The sequence below is a fragment of the Dromaius novaehollandiae genome, chromosome 2 (genome assembly GCF_036370855.1).
Source record: "Dromaius novaehollandiae isolate bDroNov1 chromosome 2, bDroNov1.hap1, whole genome shotgun sequence".
Classification (NCBI taxonomy): domain Eukaryota; kingdom Metazoa; phylum Chordata; class Aves; order Casuariiformes; family Dromaiidae; genus Dromaius; species Dromaius novaehollandiae.
This window is the reverse complement of record NC_088099.1, coordinates 92010387-92026271: the sequence shown is the minus strand read 5'-3', so window position 1 is coordinate 92026271 and position 15885 is coordinate 92010387. Positions and strand designations below refer to the sequence as shown.

The window sequence follows — 15885 nt, the reverse complement described above, 5'->3', positions numbered from 1 at the left end:
CCAAGGACTTGCGCTTTTCTCTGTGTGTGTGTGTAAAGTTATAACTGTATCACTATGCTTATATAGAAAATCACTGATGTTTATTTTAATGACTATCCATTGTAAAGCTATTAAATGAAGATGTGCCTCTCCCTCACCATACCAAAATGTAACTCTTCCCCCTCCCCCACCCTCTAATATGAATTGAGATACAAGTGCCTTAAATGTTTGCATGGGTTTGATACAAGAAAATAGCAATCACGTAGACTGAGTCTTTCCATATAATTATGCATCGTGTGTTTGTCATGGTGATAGAAAAGAAAATCACTTTTTCATAACGTGGCGTGTGTCTTTGAAGATGTGCAGCAACTTCAAAGAAATGCCATATGCACAAATACCTATTCTTTTTTCTTCCTCTGGTGACTGAAGTTGCAGCACTACATTGTTCCATTCTCTCTGATGTCCCTTCATAACTGAAATAATAGATATTTCTGCAAAGCTGGCATTTGGAGTAAAGTGGAATGAGGGTTTTCTCCACCATTAAAAGGGGGCAGTGCCCCTTGAGGTGTCAATAAACATAACACATCCTTTGAAGCATCCTGTTTTTTGTTTTATTATTGAAATAAATGGCAATACATATGGTGCTTCCCTAATGCATTGCAACAGCAAGCATTAAGGATTGAATGTCAGGAAGAAAGGGTGAAGCCGTTGTAGTAGGGAAGGATATTTCTTACAGTGATAACTCTCCCTTCTCTTATTTTATAGCATAATATATTTTTTTAATAGAGTCTCCGTCCATTTGTCTGAATGCTTTATGTTTTCAGAGGAACCTTGATTCAAAAAAGGCACTAGTTCATCAGGGAGCACATTTCAGCCGCCTCCTGCTGTGGTCAAGAATGAGGGACAGCTGCTGCTAGTAACCCTACTGGGGAACCCCAGGAAGACAGTGGGATCTTTTTCCGCTCGGTCTCCACTTCGTTATGATGTGGGGTTCTCAACATCGGCTTGCTTCTGAGCCAGCTGGTACACACAGGCCAGATGGACACCTTTTAGCCTGTTGCTGTCAAGGAGGGAGACTGGCAGCTCTTCCCTTCTCCATAAGCCCTTGGCTTTAGGAGCCTGTGTATACGCGTATGAATGTAAATTGGAGTGCTGTGCAGCACTACAGGCATAGAAGGGCTTCGCTGGAAATGGTAGTATGATATTGATAAAAAGGTTAGACTGACTGAAAGTTAGATGAATTACCTCTTAGATGGGGGAGAAATTAATGTCTGTGCTATAATGTGCATGTACCTTAGCAAAAATGTCAGCTTGTGTTTCACTGAATGTGCGATGTCTGAAGCGCTCGGCGAAACACCGATTGGGAGGATACAGTCCTCTTAGAAATCAGGCATCTTGCTGCTCTCAGATTTCAGCTGCATGCTGGGAAGCTTTTAGTTTTGCGGTGGCTTCTGTGCAGAAGGATTGGACTTATGTGGATTTACTATCAGCTAGAAAATAGGTAAGGCCTTTAGGAGGAACTAAGAGGCTAATGTATAAGATAAAATACTACAAGAGTTTTGTATATTTCTGTTTCCTTGTATAAATCTCTTTGGTCTGGTCTTCGAAGTTGCAAGAGTCCTTGTAATGCGGATGTATACAGACAGGTAACAGGGATGAGAAGGGCAAGGGGGACAGGTTGCAGTGAGGCAACCTGCTCGAACCTACATTTCCGTGACCATGGGAGGCCCCCCAGCAGGTACTTGTTCAACCCAACACATGCTGCTCCATGGCTGCATGCTCTGGGTGCAACTGGCTGGAAAATGGTAGCTATGGTCTAGGTGTTTGGTGTGTAGGATCACGGAGCAGCAGAGAAACTGTGGCACATTGCTACATCTCCATAACATTGCAGATCTAGGTACAGCTCAGGGTATCCATCAAATGCTTTGCAGAGGTGAGTAAGGCGTTGCTTACAATGTAGGTAGGGCATTACTATTTAGTTAGTGTTGGCACGTGTCCTCTGTAATACTGAAGTAGAGGAGATTTTTTAAATGGTGTTTCTCCTTTCCTTCAAGGACCATCATCTTTCCCACTAAACTGTTTCCCTTTTCAAGGCTGCTGCATCATGTCCTGCTCACCCTTAAGGCAAAAACAGAACAAAAACCCCTCTGCCCCTTCTTAGATCCCTGTTTCTAGTTTCTCAGTTGTGTTTTGAACTGGCCAGAGGGACTGCTTCAGAGCGTGGCTTCCTCACTGCTGGCCTCCTGCTGACCACAGCTCTTGGGGTAGTAGTTTGCATGCAAACCCAGCAGTGTGCAGCCCAGCTATTCTAATCTTTTCTTTCTGTTCAGTGAGTTGGCAGCTGGCAGTTAGCTTGTCTGCTCCTTTTTCTCTTATCTTTGCTATCCAGAGGATTTATATAAATATCCTAAGGCACTTTGCTGTTGAATACATGAATATGCTGCATCAGGGACAGTAATTTGTGGGAAATTGAAAGACTGTTTTAGTTTTCAGGATTTGACAGATCAGGATTAAACCATTATCGCTCAGACCACTTCCTGCAGTTTCATTCACATTCTGCAGTTTCTTCCTTTGCATGTCTGCAGATATGAATACAAAAGCCTATGTATACTGATGGGTTTTCAAAATGTCTCAGTAAAGATGCTTTTTGGTATGTTTGACCTCTGAAAGTGTATATTTCTTCCCTTCCTTCCATTATGCTTTACAGAATAAAAAAAAACCCTCAAGAACTTAAAATAGGAATTTCTTATTGCCTTTTCTGCTCTTTCTTCAGAGGGCCTGATGTATGCAGTGGTACCTTCTAATGCTTCTTAAAAAAGTTTGCAAAGATAACTGAATACCAACTGACAGTTAGGCTGGGTGTTTTATGCTCAAAAGAGTAACACAATAGTTAGAAATGAAAACCACAAAAACATACTCCCCTTTTAGCTGCTACAAGACTGAAAAACTGACAATGGAATAGTGGGAGAAGAGAGAGTAGATCAGGCCAGGAAAGGGAATATTGAGGGTCTTGGGCTTTAAGAAGCAATGATAGAGGACTTTAACCCTTTATCGTAGGCTTATCTGAGGTACCTTTCCTTTAAACAAGAACATACTCATCGCCATGTTTTTTTTCATTTGTAAACTAGATTTTTCATTTGTAAATAAAATACATCTTGTTTCTGAATTATTAAAATTAAGTTTCAAAAGACTGTCAGTTTTAGTACCTTTCCTGAAAGTTTTTTTAGTAAGAAATTAAAAGGCCATTTAAACAAAGTACCACTGAATTACTCACTAAATGATTTAATCTCTGAAACTTTACCCTTCGATCAACACTAAAACATATGTGAAGGACTATCTTTGTATCTTATAGTATATGTTTTCAGTTTCCCTTGGGTAGATTCAATAAAACAATTCTTTGAGTAGCTGCATCTCCTAAAGAGCTGCAATGAGCACATTCTAAAATTGGGAAAATCAGGTTCTGAATGACTAAAAATTCATGTAAAGTTGTAATTTGGTGAAGTCTGTAGAACTGTAATACACTAGGATTTTTTCTCCTGATTGCCTCTAGTAGCATCATGTACTGTGTACTGTACAGCGAGTTCCATTGCAAATAAACGTCATGGTTACAGGCTTTGATTTTGAAATATTTATTTGGTTTGTTTTTCCATGGTTCACTGAAAGAACTCATGACTTTGCATCACTTGCTATTCACTTTCTTTATTATGATCCTCTGCTCTTGATGGAGAAGTAGAAGGGCTTTATATTGTGCATTGCATTCTGCTCTTACCTGTGTACCATACCTTTAAAGGACTAATGACTAGGTTATGCTAGTCTGATTGCACTATCATTAATATCGAGTCTCTGCGCTCACAGATTGCATGTTGCTATGAATTTGATATGGATCAGGAATAAGCATGCAATCACATTTCTGCCAAAATAACCTCAGTGTGCAATTCAATATCTGTGCTTTCCATCACCCACCTCCTGCTTTTTGAGGTGCTGTCTGTGTTGCATGGTGGGAATGGTGGAAGGCAGCTCTCATAGGAGACTGTTGCTGAAGTCTGGTGCTTCTCTGGAAAAAGCTTTGGAAATGTGTTGTTCCATTACTAGGATATCCATTACTGATTTTTTCCAGGTTCCAGTCTTCTTGCTAAGAAGAGAGCAAGAATCTGTGACTGCGAAGTCTTTTGACAGAGAAGGTTGCTGGAATATTTTGAAGGTGGCAGTCAATGCCCCTCTTACTGCCAATTAATTTGGAGTTAGAGAGCACATAGCAAAGCAAGGGGGAAAGTCCTTCCCTTTACGGCGTTCCTGAGAAGCTGACACATGCAAAGTCCTAGTGGGCTCTATCCACATGGCCTTCCCCCATCTTGTGGGGGCTGTCAAGGGATTCAAAGGATGTCTTAGCCTCTAGCTTTTTCAGTTTGGGAAGAGTCGTTTTTCTCCCCCACCCTCCCACTGTAAAAAGATAGAAGATCAAAGTCTGCTGAGCAGCTACTGATGACTTACTGCTGTTGCTGCTGGCAGATCTGGGACAGATGCATGTGATCACTGTGTCTTCTGCAAATCTTGTCACTCTTAAGGGGCTGTAGGAAGCAGAGGGTTTTCTTCTAAGGGAGATGAATAAGAGGGAGAGATAGGGTGTACGTGTATATGGAATGACAATGGTCAGGTATATGGAGTTTGTACTGAAGAGATTTTTGGGTCTTTCTGCAAGAAATTAAAGTCCTCAAGCATGAGGACTTTAGTTTTACATATGGCATGGGGGGGGGGAGTTGGAATGAAGCAGATTAAATTAGTTTTAAATTGACAGAGCTGGGCAAAGAACTCAGCTTTTTTCTCTGTATATCACACCTGCTGCTTTGTGATGCTTCCTCAATGTTCATTATAAAATCTGGAGCATTATAAATGTTAATTTACTACAGATCCTAAGGGGTTAATTTTTAAAGTATAATTCTGGAAAATTTACTGTGCAATAAAATGACTATAAATCATTACCCAAATAACCAGCCATAATAAAATTAACATACAAGCGGTCGTGGATCCAGATGTAGTTGCAAAATGTCTTCTTCTGCTCTAAGATTTTTATTGCGATTTGACTGCACTGTGCTACCTGTGTTGTTGGGGATGGAAACTTGTGTACAGCGATGGTAAATAGGAATCACTGGCCAAACAGAGGTCCTCTTGAGATTGCTGCGGTAGCCTCATTTCATCATGGTCTTGTTATTAGTGCTGTCAAATAGTGTAGTTTGTATGAAGCATGAATGACTAATTTTGTCAGGTATACTTATGACAAGGGTAGTTAGCATCTCATAAGGGATAGTTTACAAGCACTTGCACAATTAGCTCAATTGTTTTGTCACATAATTATGTTTATTCATGGATGAAGCTCTGATTTCTCTCTTTGGCACTAGAAAACTAATTTTTGATAGCCATCTTGAAAAACAAAGTTACCCTCTCCTAGTACCACTATCATTTCCTAGGGGGAATGTAGTTTTAAATCTTTACAGTTCCAACATTATTGTGAATGCTTATATGTTATTTAGAATATATGTGACCATAGAGCTCTTGTTTTTCATTACGTTAAACATCTTAGAGCTGTACTTTAGAGTGTATGAGTGAGGTATTTTGCAAGTACTTTTATTCTTAAAGAGAAGGACAGGAGTTAATCCACTGATTGCATTCTCTTTGTGTGTATTTGTTAATTAATGGGAGAGATAACAAAACTTCTTGGATATTCTGTGTTTTAGAAAAAGACTTTTGATTTCACTATTCAGTCTGTTTTGTGTTTGGTAGAACTGGAGTTTGGTGATGGGTAGCTGGGAAGAGCATATATACCTTAAAGGTTTCCTTACAGAGTTCAGGACTCCTTAATGCTGATCAGTAAATTGTTTTTCATTAATATTAATTGCTTGTAAGCATGTGTTAACCTTGAGAATACGTTGGCATACTAGTAGTGCCTCTGACAAGTTGCATACTAAAACATGGAGAAGTAACTCTAATCAGTTTAAGCTTTTTTCTAACATTATCTGTTTTGGATTCTGAACCTTTCAAATGGTGGACAGTGGTTCTAGGAATAGTTCAGGCTTTAACTTCTCACACTTAAATTTGTGCTGTGGTTTTGTTGTTTGGTCACATTCAAAATCAAAACCTACAGAAGTATTTCCAGTTTGTATTCAGGTGATTGGAAATATGAGGATCTCGGTATCTCATAAACTTTGTCTCCAGATCATAAAATTCTTACGACATCTGATAAATTTTGTTGTTTGCTCTCTTGAACTGAAATCCTACATATGTTCAGAAAGTTTGAGTTAACCATAATGCTTAATCATTCTTGAATAGAGGTGATACTTGTTTACTTCATTTTGGGTGGTTCCTTACTGTCTACTTCAAAAGGATAGGTTTCAGCAATTTGCTGCTTTATTTTTTCTTCTCCAGAGCCTGACTATCTTTTAGTGTGTAATACTATGCTGTTCTGGAGTCTGTCAATACTGAATGCATATGAATGGACTGAGTCCAGTCATTTTTAGCATTGCGTTTAATTCTCACTAAATATTCTTGATATCCTCTTCAGTGCTACTTTGATAAAAAGATCTTTGGTGTTGTGCATCCCTTAGTGCACCGTATTTCATGCGTGATTTTTTGGCATGCAAGAATTTTATTTTTAGTTTCCCTGAGTCTGAGTAAACTGAGGATTCAGAGCCTCACTTGTAGGCACCAATTCCGTTTGCTGGCCCGTAAGGGAAATGCCATCCCTTTGTGCCTTGCTGCCCTAAGTTGCGTGAGTTTTCTTCCTCCTCTTTCTTCCCACTTTGTGGAGAGAAACACTGTGATGTTTTTTCCCAGTGACCTGTCGCATACCCCTTTTATATGGCTTCAACCTTATGATTATTCTGACTTTACAGGCCATTTGTTCTGGAACATGTTCTTGCTGAAATAAGCAGAAATGTGTAAGTTTAGCAAAGGTTCCAAGATGACTTGGTAGTTTAGTATTGGAGGTGCAGAAATTCGGTGAAATCAAAGTACTCTGCGCACATTTCTGTCTTTTTATTTTCCACTCTGTATGTTCCTCTGGGCTAAGGCCAGAGTCCCGTAGGGTTTCTAGACTCACCTTTTTTGAAGTTCTTGGCATCTGCTTTCTTATAGATGACTTTTCTATATGGCTCAGCCTTGTCTCTTTGCTCTTTCTGCTACACCTAGCAAGGGACTCTTTTTTTTTTTTTTTTTTTTTTTTTTTATCTCCCATCTTGTTAGCTTTAGCAAGTGATCAGGGTCCTCAACAGATAATAAACTGTTTATGGTGAACTATGCCCATCCCTTAATGGAAGGATAATGAAAATATTTAATAACCCTTCTTTCTAGCCTGTTGCAAGATGCAAAATTCTCCTCTTGCTCTGTAAGAGTTTGCTCGATATGGAGACAAAAATATCTGAGAAGACAATCATGCCTTGCCTTGCATTCAAGATGAAACTTGCATTTTGATACAGGTACATATGAACAGTCCTTAGTTTCTGGTAGTATTCATAAAGTTTGCAAAAACATAATCTGTAGATTATTGTAAGTTTAGCATCTAGAAAAGTATGCATATGGAAGACAGACAAAATGTGTGGTACAATATTAGCTGTTAAAAATTAACAAGGCACTTGCCAATGGTATCCTCTTTTGACAAAATAATTGTATTCTGTATTTGAGTTGCCGAAACTTTACTGCTTAAAAACTCCATTTATTCAGTTAGGCTGTACAATGTGCAGAGATCCCAGGAGCCGTCATCTAAGAAGGAATAGGTAAAGGCTGTAACTTGTTCATTAATAGTAAAATGATTCACTGAGAATAAAAAGATAATTAAAGGGTTTATAGCTAAATGACTATATGGAAAGATGTAAAGTCAAAGATAAAAATAGGGCTTTTTTAGCTTATTAAATCTTGGCATTGAATATGACAAGGATAAAATCAGTAGAAAATGGTACAGGCATAAAATAATAAAAATGAGACAATGTACATAGGAACATCTTAGACATATTTGAGTCTTAAATAAAGCTGCTTAATATTTATTAATAAATAAAATTTATTAATTTTTTTTTTTTTTCCTCCTATTAATCTTGGCACATGGTGAAAACTCCCACTTTGGTTTGGTTTTTTGCTTGCTTTCTGCTGCCAGGAAACTTAGTAAAACTTGAGGGATTATGTATTTCTTTAAGGCAGTACCTAGGTCTTGTTAGTCATCTTGAAGAATTGATTCTGACTTGCAATATCATCAGCCTTGGTCCATATGCACTGCCTGTGTGCTTCTTGCTTTTGGCCTGTGAAGCCCTAAGGTCAGCTTTTAGAAGGATGTAGTGCAAAGGCATAGAATGAACTACTGCTGCTACTTTTCCGATCTTTGTTTTCTGTGATCTTTTCCCCACGACCACCTCCAAATTAAGGTGGTCAGACACCTACCATCACCTTATCTGCTTTTCCTCTACCTATTCCTTTTCTGTTATTGAGTGTATTGACTTCCTCTCTCCCTTCCCATTTATAGCTATCTTCTTTAGATTCCTTTCTAGATTCAAGGCAGTGAAACTTTTTTATGGCTATTTCATTTACCTTTCTCAGAAGTAAGATAAATTTTTGCTGCTATCACTATCTGATAAGTTTTAGGAAACTCCTGCACAATATTGCTGTGCTCTGAACTCAGAGCAACACTAATAGCAAAATATGTCAGGAGACTATTAATAAGAGAAACTAAGAGTGTTTGGCCACAGAAGCCCTTTCATCTATATCAGGGCTCAAAAGGCAATATATATATAAATTGCTGATGGTACATGAACTGCTTCTGGGTGGCATGCAGAAATGGTTTCCAAGTGTTTGGTGTGAACTGCAGGAATAAGCATTTGCATGCAGTAGTTTATATAAGATCAAAAACTATCCTCATGGTTTGACTAGGTGACCACACAGGTAAATGCTGCTGATTTAAATAACGAGAGAATCCCAGGGCTAGATCCTGAACTGGCATGGCCAGAAACAAAGTTGGGATTTCTGTAAGAGGTGTTCAAGGGAGGCATGGACCTGGGATGTCATGTGCCAGGGATGCTGAGGAAGATGATGCTGTGTGACAGAGGTTTTGAAGAAAGCATGAAGGGAAACTTCCCTGCATGTATATGTCAGCTAACATGAAGTTGTGACCTGTGATGGTTTCTGCTGCTGTGCATAGAGTGGCAGTTACTATGCTGTGGCTTATAACTTGACCAGAGTAAGCCTGGGATCCTCTGCCTGTTGCAGTCCTTAACTTGGAAAAAATGACATAGGACTTTGCTTCTTCCTCCTTTCTTTGGTAGGAGTTGGTTTGTTTTTCCGTTTTTGGTGTCAGTACTTCCTGTAAGGGAAAAATTGTAGAAGTGATTTAGGTTGATGATGAAGCTCATTAAATAGAGTTTTGTCACTGACATCGGTGCAACCAAATAACTGCATTACTCCCTGGTTTGGGGACTCCTTTAAGAGCTTCCTGTGTACAAAGAGATAAGCCTTTATTCTTGGAGGAAAAGATTGTTAAGCATCGTTTATTGTAAGTGTGGAACCTGAACGATTGATCCTATGCTGACAGGCTTATAACCTGCTTACAACCATTAGTATGAAATCAGTTAAATCGCTTAATTCTTGTATGTGCAGTGTTTCTTGTCCAGAGTGATCATCCATAATAATGCAGTAGTTGGAGAATTTTCACCAGTAACATTAGATGGGAATGCCTACATAAAGGAAGTGTCTCTTAATACAAAGATCTTGGGATAAATTAGACAGTAGCAATGTTGACTCATCTGTGAAGATAAACGTAGAGGAATGGATTACTCCTCTAATGAAGTTCAGAATATTTTTGGTATGTTTCATCCCAGAGTCATTTATGATTACAAAGTTAGGTAGTTTTTTTCACCTCTTCCTCTATTAATGAAAAGAAGAAACATTAGTATCTCTCTATTTTGTTATACAGGCCGCTTTCTGATTCTGAACAAATTAATCTTTTAAAGAAAACAAGACTCTATATTCAGCAAGAAAAGTACGATGAAGCGGTAAGTGTGTCTTTGCTATCTACCTTCTAGAAATTTTTTATTAGAACTTCCATTATATGTAAATATGTATTTAAATTTGTTTAACTTGAAACCAGGAAATAAAATTGTCCGATTTTTTTCCTTCCTTCTGATGCACATCTCACTCACTAACACAGAATACATGACCATTGTAAGTCTCCAAAATTTCACATTCCATGCCATTCAGTTCTTAATAGTGCTGACTTGCTCTGTTTTAATCATACTTCCTGAACTGTTTACTACTACTCCACAGTATACTAAGATGCAATGTATATATTCATTTTCCACTGTGAAAGAGGGTAAATTCAAAGAGCAACTAAGATACATAGCTCATGTTTGTATTTCTCAGGCTGCTGGTTCCATGAAAAAAAAAATGTATGATGTCTTGCCTCATCGTAGATCCTGCTTTGTTTTGTTCTTCTTTTACCTGAACAAGCTGTTCTTGGTTTTGATTTCACATTTCAGATTGCCAGAACCTGAGAGCCGCAGGTAGAAGGAATCATTCTGTACTTCCCAGTTCTTGTATTCTTTTCTAAACATTTGCTACAAGTCACTGCTAGACAGGGGGCTTGATGGTCACGGTTCGGCGGTGCTTGTATTCTGACGTTCACAGAAATCATTTGTAGAGCTAACTGATACAAAGAAGTCTTGCATTTTAACAGGTTTAGGCTGGTTACTATCTTTTATGTTGAAAAGTACATGGAAAAGTTGAGTATATACTTTTGATCTAGCAAATGCATGGAAGAATAATTCCATTATGCGCTAGGATTTAGCTCTTTTTTCTCTAATCTGTTTCCTGGGGGAATCAATTACTATTTTATGCACAGAACAGCTACATCTATTTTATACCTTATGCCTTTTCATTTACCTCATTGTAATTTGGAAATCAGTGGCTCTGTCTTGGTATGGGAACAGGGTTGGGATTTTTTTTGTTTCGTTTTCTAATACCTCTTGGCTGTTGCACATTTACTTATAGAAAGTGTTTTATACATTTTAGTGGTAGAACCTGTAATTTTGAGTGTTTTGTTGATTACATATAACTTTTACCCCTTGTTCACCTGAGTGCCCCATGTTCAAGATCACTCGTTTGATCACTAACACATAGTGAGTTTGTGCCTGAGCCCTCGTTATCCTTAGCTCCCTGAACTGGAAGGCAAAAAGGTTGGTGCATTACTAGCTGCTGGGACATAGAAGATACTTTGCCTCCTCAACTCTCTGCAGCTCTTTTCATTGCAAATACACATTTATATTTGTATCAGGAAGAGTGACATGATCTTGAATGTGTTTGCCCGTTGGCAGGTTTGTGATTGCTTCAGTAGCTGGTGTACCTTTTCCTGTTGATTGTTGCTGGGAATTTTTCTCCACCTTTGTGGCTTAAACAGGACCTGCCTGTGTCCTGTCAGTTTATCTGAAAACTGCAAGGAGATGGTATCGGCATACAGTAACCCATTTATTTGGGGAAACTTAATGGCATTTCAAGTGTTTTGTGTGTAAGGCCACTTCTCAAAGGACTTTGTCAATGAGCCACACATCTGAAAATAATGTTGGCCTGCTTCTTGTACCTGACTCTTATTTGACTGGAACATATTCACTGAACAACTTCTACTTTTTTGAAGTGTCATACTACTTTGTGGGTCATAGGGAGCAATGGCACATTATTGATTGAGGATTGTTCAAATTCAGCTGGGACTGGAAATGGAGTGTTCCAAGAGAAAAGAGTATTATTGCTTCTCCTGGGAGATGGATATTAAATTTCCACTAACTGTGCCTACACTTGAGGTCCACACTAAGTGAATTAAGAGACAGTAATAATAATAATAAAAAAAAGATTAGCAGATACCTGGACACATATAGGAAGCATCATCATGTATGTTCAACTTCCTGTTACTTTTTCAACTTTTCTTGGCTGCTATTTTTGTTTTTAGCCAGAGTACACTAACAGAGTCCTCAATGATCAAGTTATACAGCTGAGTTTTCCACTGTGGGGGAAATCACAGGTGTCAGCACATCTGTGTTTAAGGAATGACCCTCACTGTGGGAAAGCCATGGTCTTTGTCATGGTGTTTCCCAAATGGTTACTAATGGGGAGGAGGTGCTCAACTAGGGGACCTGTGGTTAGACAGAGCACAGCCCTTCTTGTGTTCAAATGACTTGTATCTCAGGAGCCCAAAGCAGCTCTTTTAGGAGTGAACCTGGTGCTCCAGTTCAGTCTCTGAATTTCCCTCTCATGCTTAGGCAAGGTGCTGGAGGTATTTGGTACTGCTGAAGTGGGGAGCATCCCTCCCAGGAGGGGATATTTTGGGCTGCGGAAAGCACCCAAGTTTCAACCTCATCCCTAATCCTCCTACCATTTAAAGGTGTGCCTTCAGAAGTGCATAGCTGCTTTGTGGGTCACCTCTGCTGGAACATGCATGGCCAAACACTCTTTGGAAAAACAAGCAGCTTGCTGTATATTAGGTGGCATTCAAGGTGTGCTGTGTGTGTCACTTCCACGATCTGACGCCCTTCCTAGCCACTGCTCTGTTGGTGGCAAAAGAGCCAAGTGACAATTGAAATCACATCCCAAGGGAGCCCAAAGCAGCGTAGTGTTTATGCCAGCAGCTGCTGCTGGCCAAAACACTCTACTTGAATGCACAGAGAACGTGTATGGCAAGAGTGGCAAAGCTGCTTGAACTCTGGTTACTGTCAGGTTTATTTGTGTAGTGGAGCCTGCAATATTCTAAACTCCTGCTTGTGTGTTTTGTCTGTCTCTAGGTATCTCTGTGCAAAGCCCTGATTATCCTTGCTTTGGAAGGCCTGTCTTACTACCATACTTACGACAGATTATTCCTGGGCCTAAGTATCGCAATGGGTTTTGTGGGCTGGACAGCTTATGTGATTTTGGTGATTATAAAGACCCATACCAATCTGACTAAGGCTGCCCAAAGTCATGACAAGGTAGGTCAGAAACATGCAGTGATTTTGCTGTCAGCTTTCAGCGTTATATGCATGCGAGTTGCACACTTTATGCTACCCGGTTCTTTTGACTTCATGTGGAAATTGGCAAGCTCTAAAGCTTTTTAGCACCTCTAATCCTACATAGTGTCACTCTTTGGTTCATTAATTAGGATCATGATTCTTAAGCAGTGCACATCTGAATAGGCAATACTGTCTTCAAGTGGGTACCATGCATTGGAGGGAGTAAACGTTGAACAATGGGACGTTTTTGGATCAGAATCAAACCATGACTTTTTGCAATGACAGTACAGGTAGCCTCAAGCTCTCATGACCTTCCATCCCAGCTCTTATCTGAAGAATTCCTTTCTCACAATTTCTCCAGCCCACATCTAGAGCGCTGTTATTTCCCCCTGTCCTTTTGTGTTTTGCTAAATGTTAATGCAAATGCAAACAAACAGTGATTTAAAATTATTAGAGGGTCTGTCTTTAAGCAGAAGTCAGTTTTTGGCATTAATTGTGGTACAGTTAGCACCGTTGTTTGGAAGAATGGGTGCTACTAATACAGACTTCAAGCTTCTGTTTTGATTTTTGTCCTTTATTATAAGGCCAAAACATGTTTGCATGTAAATTCTTTTGTTCCTGTCCTCTGTGACAGTCTAAAATCAGTCTTCTGAAGCTGAGCAGTTCCATCATGGCATTTTAAAAATGTGTAACCTATTCTAATAGAAAGGTGAACTGTGGTTTCACAGATCAGCTTGCTCTCTTGCTTCTTGTGATTTGCAGAGTGCAGCAGAAGACATCAAAGATGAAGGAACTCTTTTTGACAAGATTATTATGGCTTGATTTTTCATAAAGTACAAAATCCCGGGAAATTCATTTTTCTTTCAATCATTCATCAAAAAAAGAGAGGTACCTCAAAACTGAGCAGAAAAAAAGCTAACATTTCACTAGAGGAAGATTAAAGCCTTAAGGACAAAAAAGAAAAAAAAAAAAAAAAAAAAAAACACCCAAACTTCAAGACTTCCTTTCAGAATAAAAGGCGTTGTTTCATTAGGTATTGTAAATGAGAATGAGCACTCACTTAGCATCTTTACTACCTTCAGTAAATTTCTCTGAGAAAATTTTTATCATGCTATCTTGAGGTTTTTACTACTGGCTGAAATGAGATATCCTTGGCCTTTAATGAAAATGATCAAACAAAATTGAAATGGAAAAATATTCATAAGTGCTACACTCCGTGACTTACGTTTTCTTTCATCAAATAACTGAGAAGAAATAATCCAAGATGCTTGTTACATTAGATATGAACAAAATAAGTGTAAGAAATAGACTGAGTATTGGGCACGTTAATAACAACATTGAGCAAAAACATTGTATTTTGGTCAAACAAGAATAAGCGAAAAGTTTCTTCTTTTAATCAAGGTCAGATTTTCATTTCTAAAATAATTTGGTGTATACCTTTCTTCCCTTTCTGTTGAAGAAAATTTTTATGACTGTGATGCTGGTGATAGAAAGTGAGGTTTCTTATATTCTTTGTCTATTGGTTTCTCTTTTCCTACTTGTAATAACAGGCCTTTTTCTGTAGAAGCCGTTTTATTTTTAGTGCTCCTAAATACTTAGGAAGTCACAGTGTGAGACTAATGCTTCTTATATGGAAGTTATTTGGTTTACAGCTAATATTGAAGCTACTTAAAGAATTTTTCTGTGAAATTAATCTACCATTAAAAAATAGTCTTCTACAAAGCACAGCCTTATAAAATCTGGTAGGAGCCTTTGAATAATGAAAATGCATATCTCGCACATGTCATTTACAAAAGTTTTTGGCTTCTTACACTGCTTGTGAAAAAGCTTTTTGTTCTTTTAAAGTAGTGTGTTGTTTCAGTTAGCAAGAAGCCCAGTCTTTTAATCCATTTTTTAAACATTCACAGAAAGTGCAAATCTGGCTTCCATTTCAGTGCATGACCAGCTATTGGATTCTATATTATTTATATCTCTATATGGAATAAAATGTTGATTGTGTGTGTTTACTCATTCTGTGACAGATTATATTGTGTGCATATAATATCTATACATTTTCATTCTGTCTGTATGTCAGCAAATGTAAAACTTAAAACTAATAGAATAAAATTGCATTAGGTCAGCTTTCAATATGACATACTTTATCTTTCTTTAATGGCATCTTACCAGAAGTTGTATTTTAAAAATCATGCAGAACTTATACTTGCTGTCAGTTTAGATCAAGGCAGCTTTATATCAATTACAGTGGGGGGGGGGGGGGAGGAACAGAAAAAATGGTAACCTGTCTATGTGAACTGCTAATTGCGCGTCTGTCATTTCAGCTTACACAACGTAGTTGCGTATTTGTCGAATTAACTCCTTCAAAGAAATGGAAATGCCATATGGAAGAAAATAGTTTCTTCAGTCATTAGCTACACAATACACTGGCTGCCTTTGCTATGTCAGGTTGCAATACATAAAGATAAAAATGTTTGTTTAAATTCTGTACGTAATCTTCCCTCACTAGTGACACTTTGATACCCAAATATTCCTAAATTAGGAGTGGTTCAATGGTCAGGTAAAAAGCAGATGGAGAATGTCTTTTTAATGTTCCCCTTTGTGCAGATGAGATATTGCTGTTAACTGATGCCATATTAAGGATTAGCCTGTCTGCTTGAAAGCATCCATTTTAAGACTTTTATATTGCTTTTTGATATTCCTCCTTACAGCTCGTGGTTTGAGATGATGTTTGTGTTCGTACATGGTAGGAAGAATGCTCTAATCTCACAGAAGTCTTAAATTTTTTTTAGAGAAGCCCAAACCTGGCTTTGTATCTTAGGATTAAATATAATAACTGAGCTAGTTTTGTCTGGGAACATTTTAGTGCATCTCTCTACTACATTCAGCTCTAGTCCTCTGTTGCGTATTG

At 38.4% G+C, this 15885-nt stretch overlaps 1 protein-coding gene across 8 annotated transcripts in view; it reads left to right on the top strand.

Moving 5' to 3' along the window:
• PIGN (phosphatidylinositol glycan anchor biosynthesis class N) overlaps positions 1-15885 on the top strand; it is a 108159-nt gene that overhangs the window by 53517 nt on the left and 38757 nt on the right. For all 8 annotated transcript variants that reach the window (XM_064506893.1, XM_064506896.1, XM_064506898.1 and 5 more), the window contains 2 exons: positions 9926-10004; positions 12777-12959. In XM_064506893.1, the coding sequence (XP_064362963.1) occupies positions 9926-10004; positions 12777-12959 (262 nt within the window). The remainder of the gene's footprint in view (positions 1-9925; positions 10005-12776; positions 12960-15885) is intronic.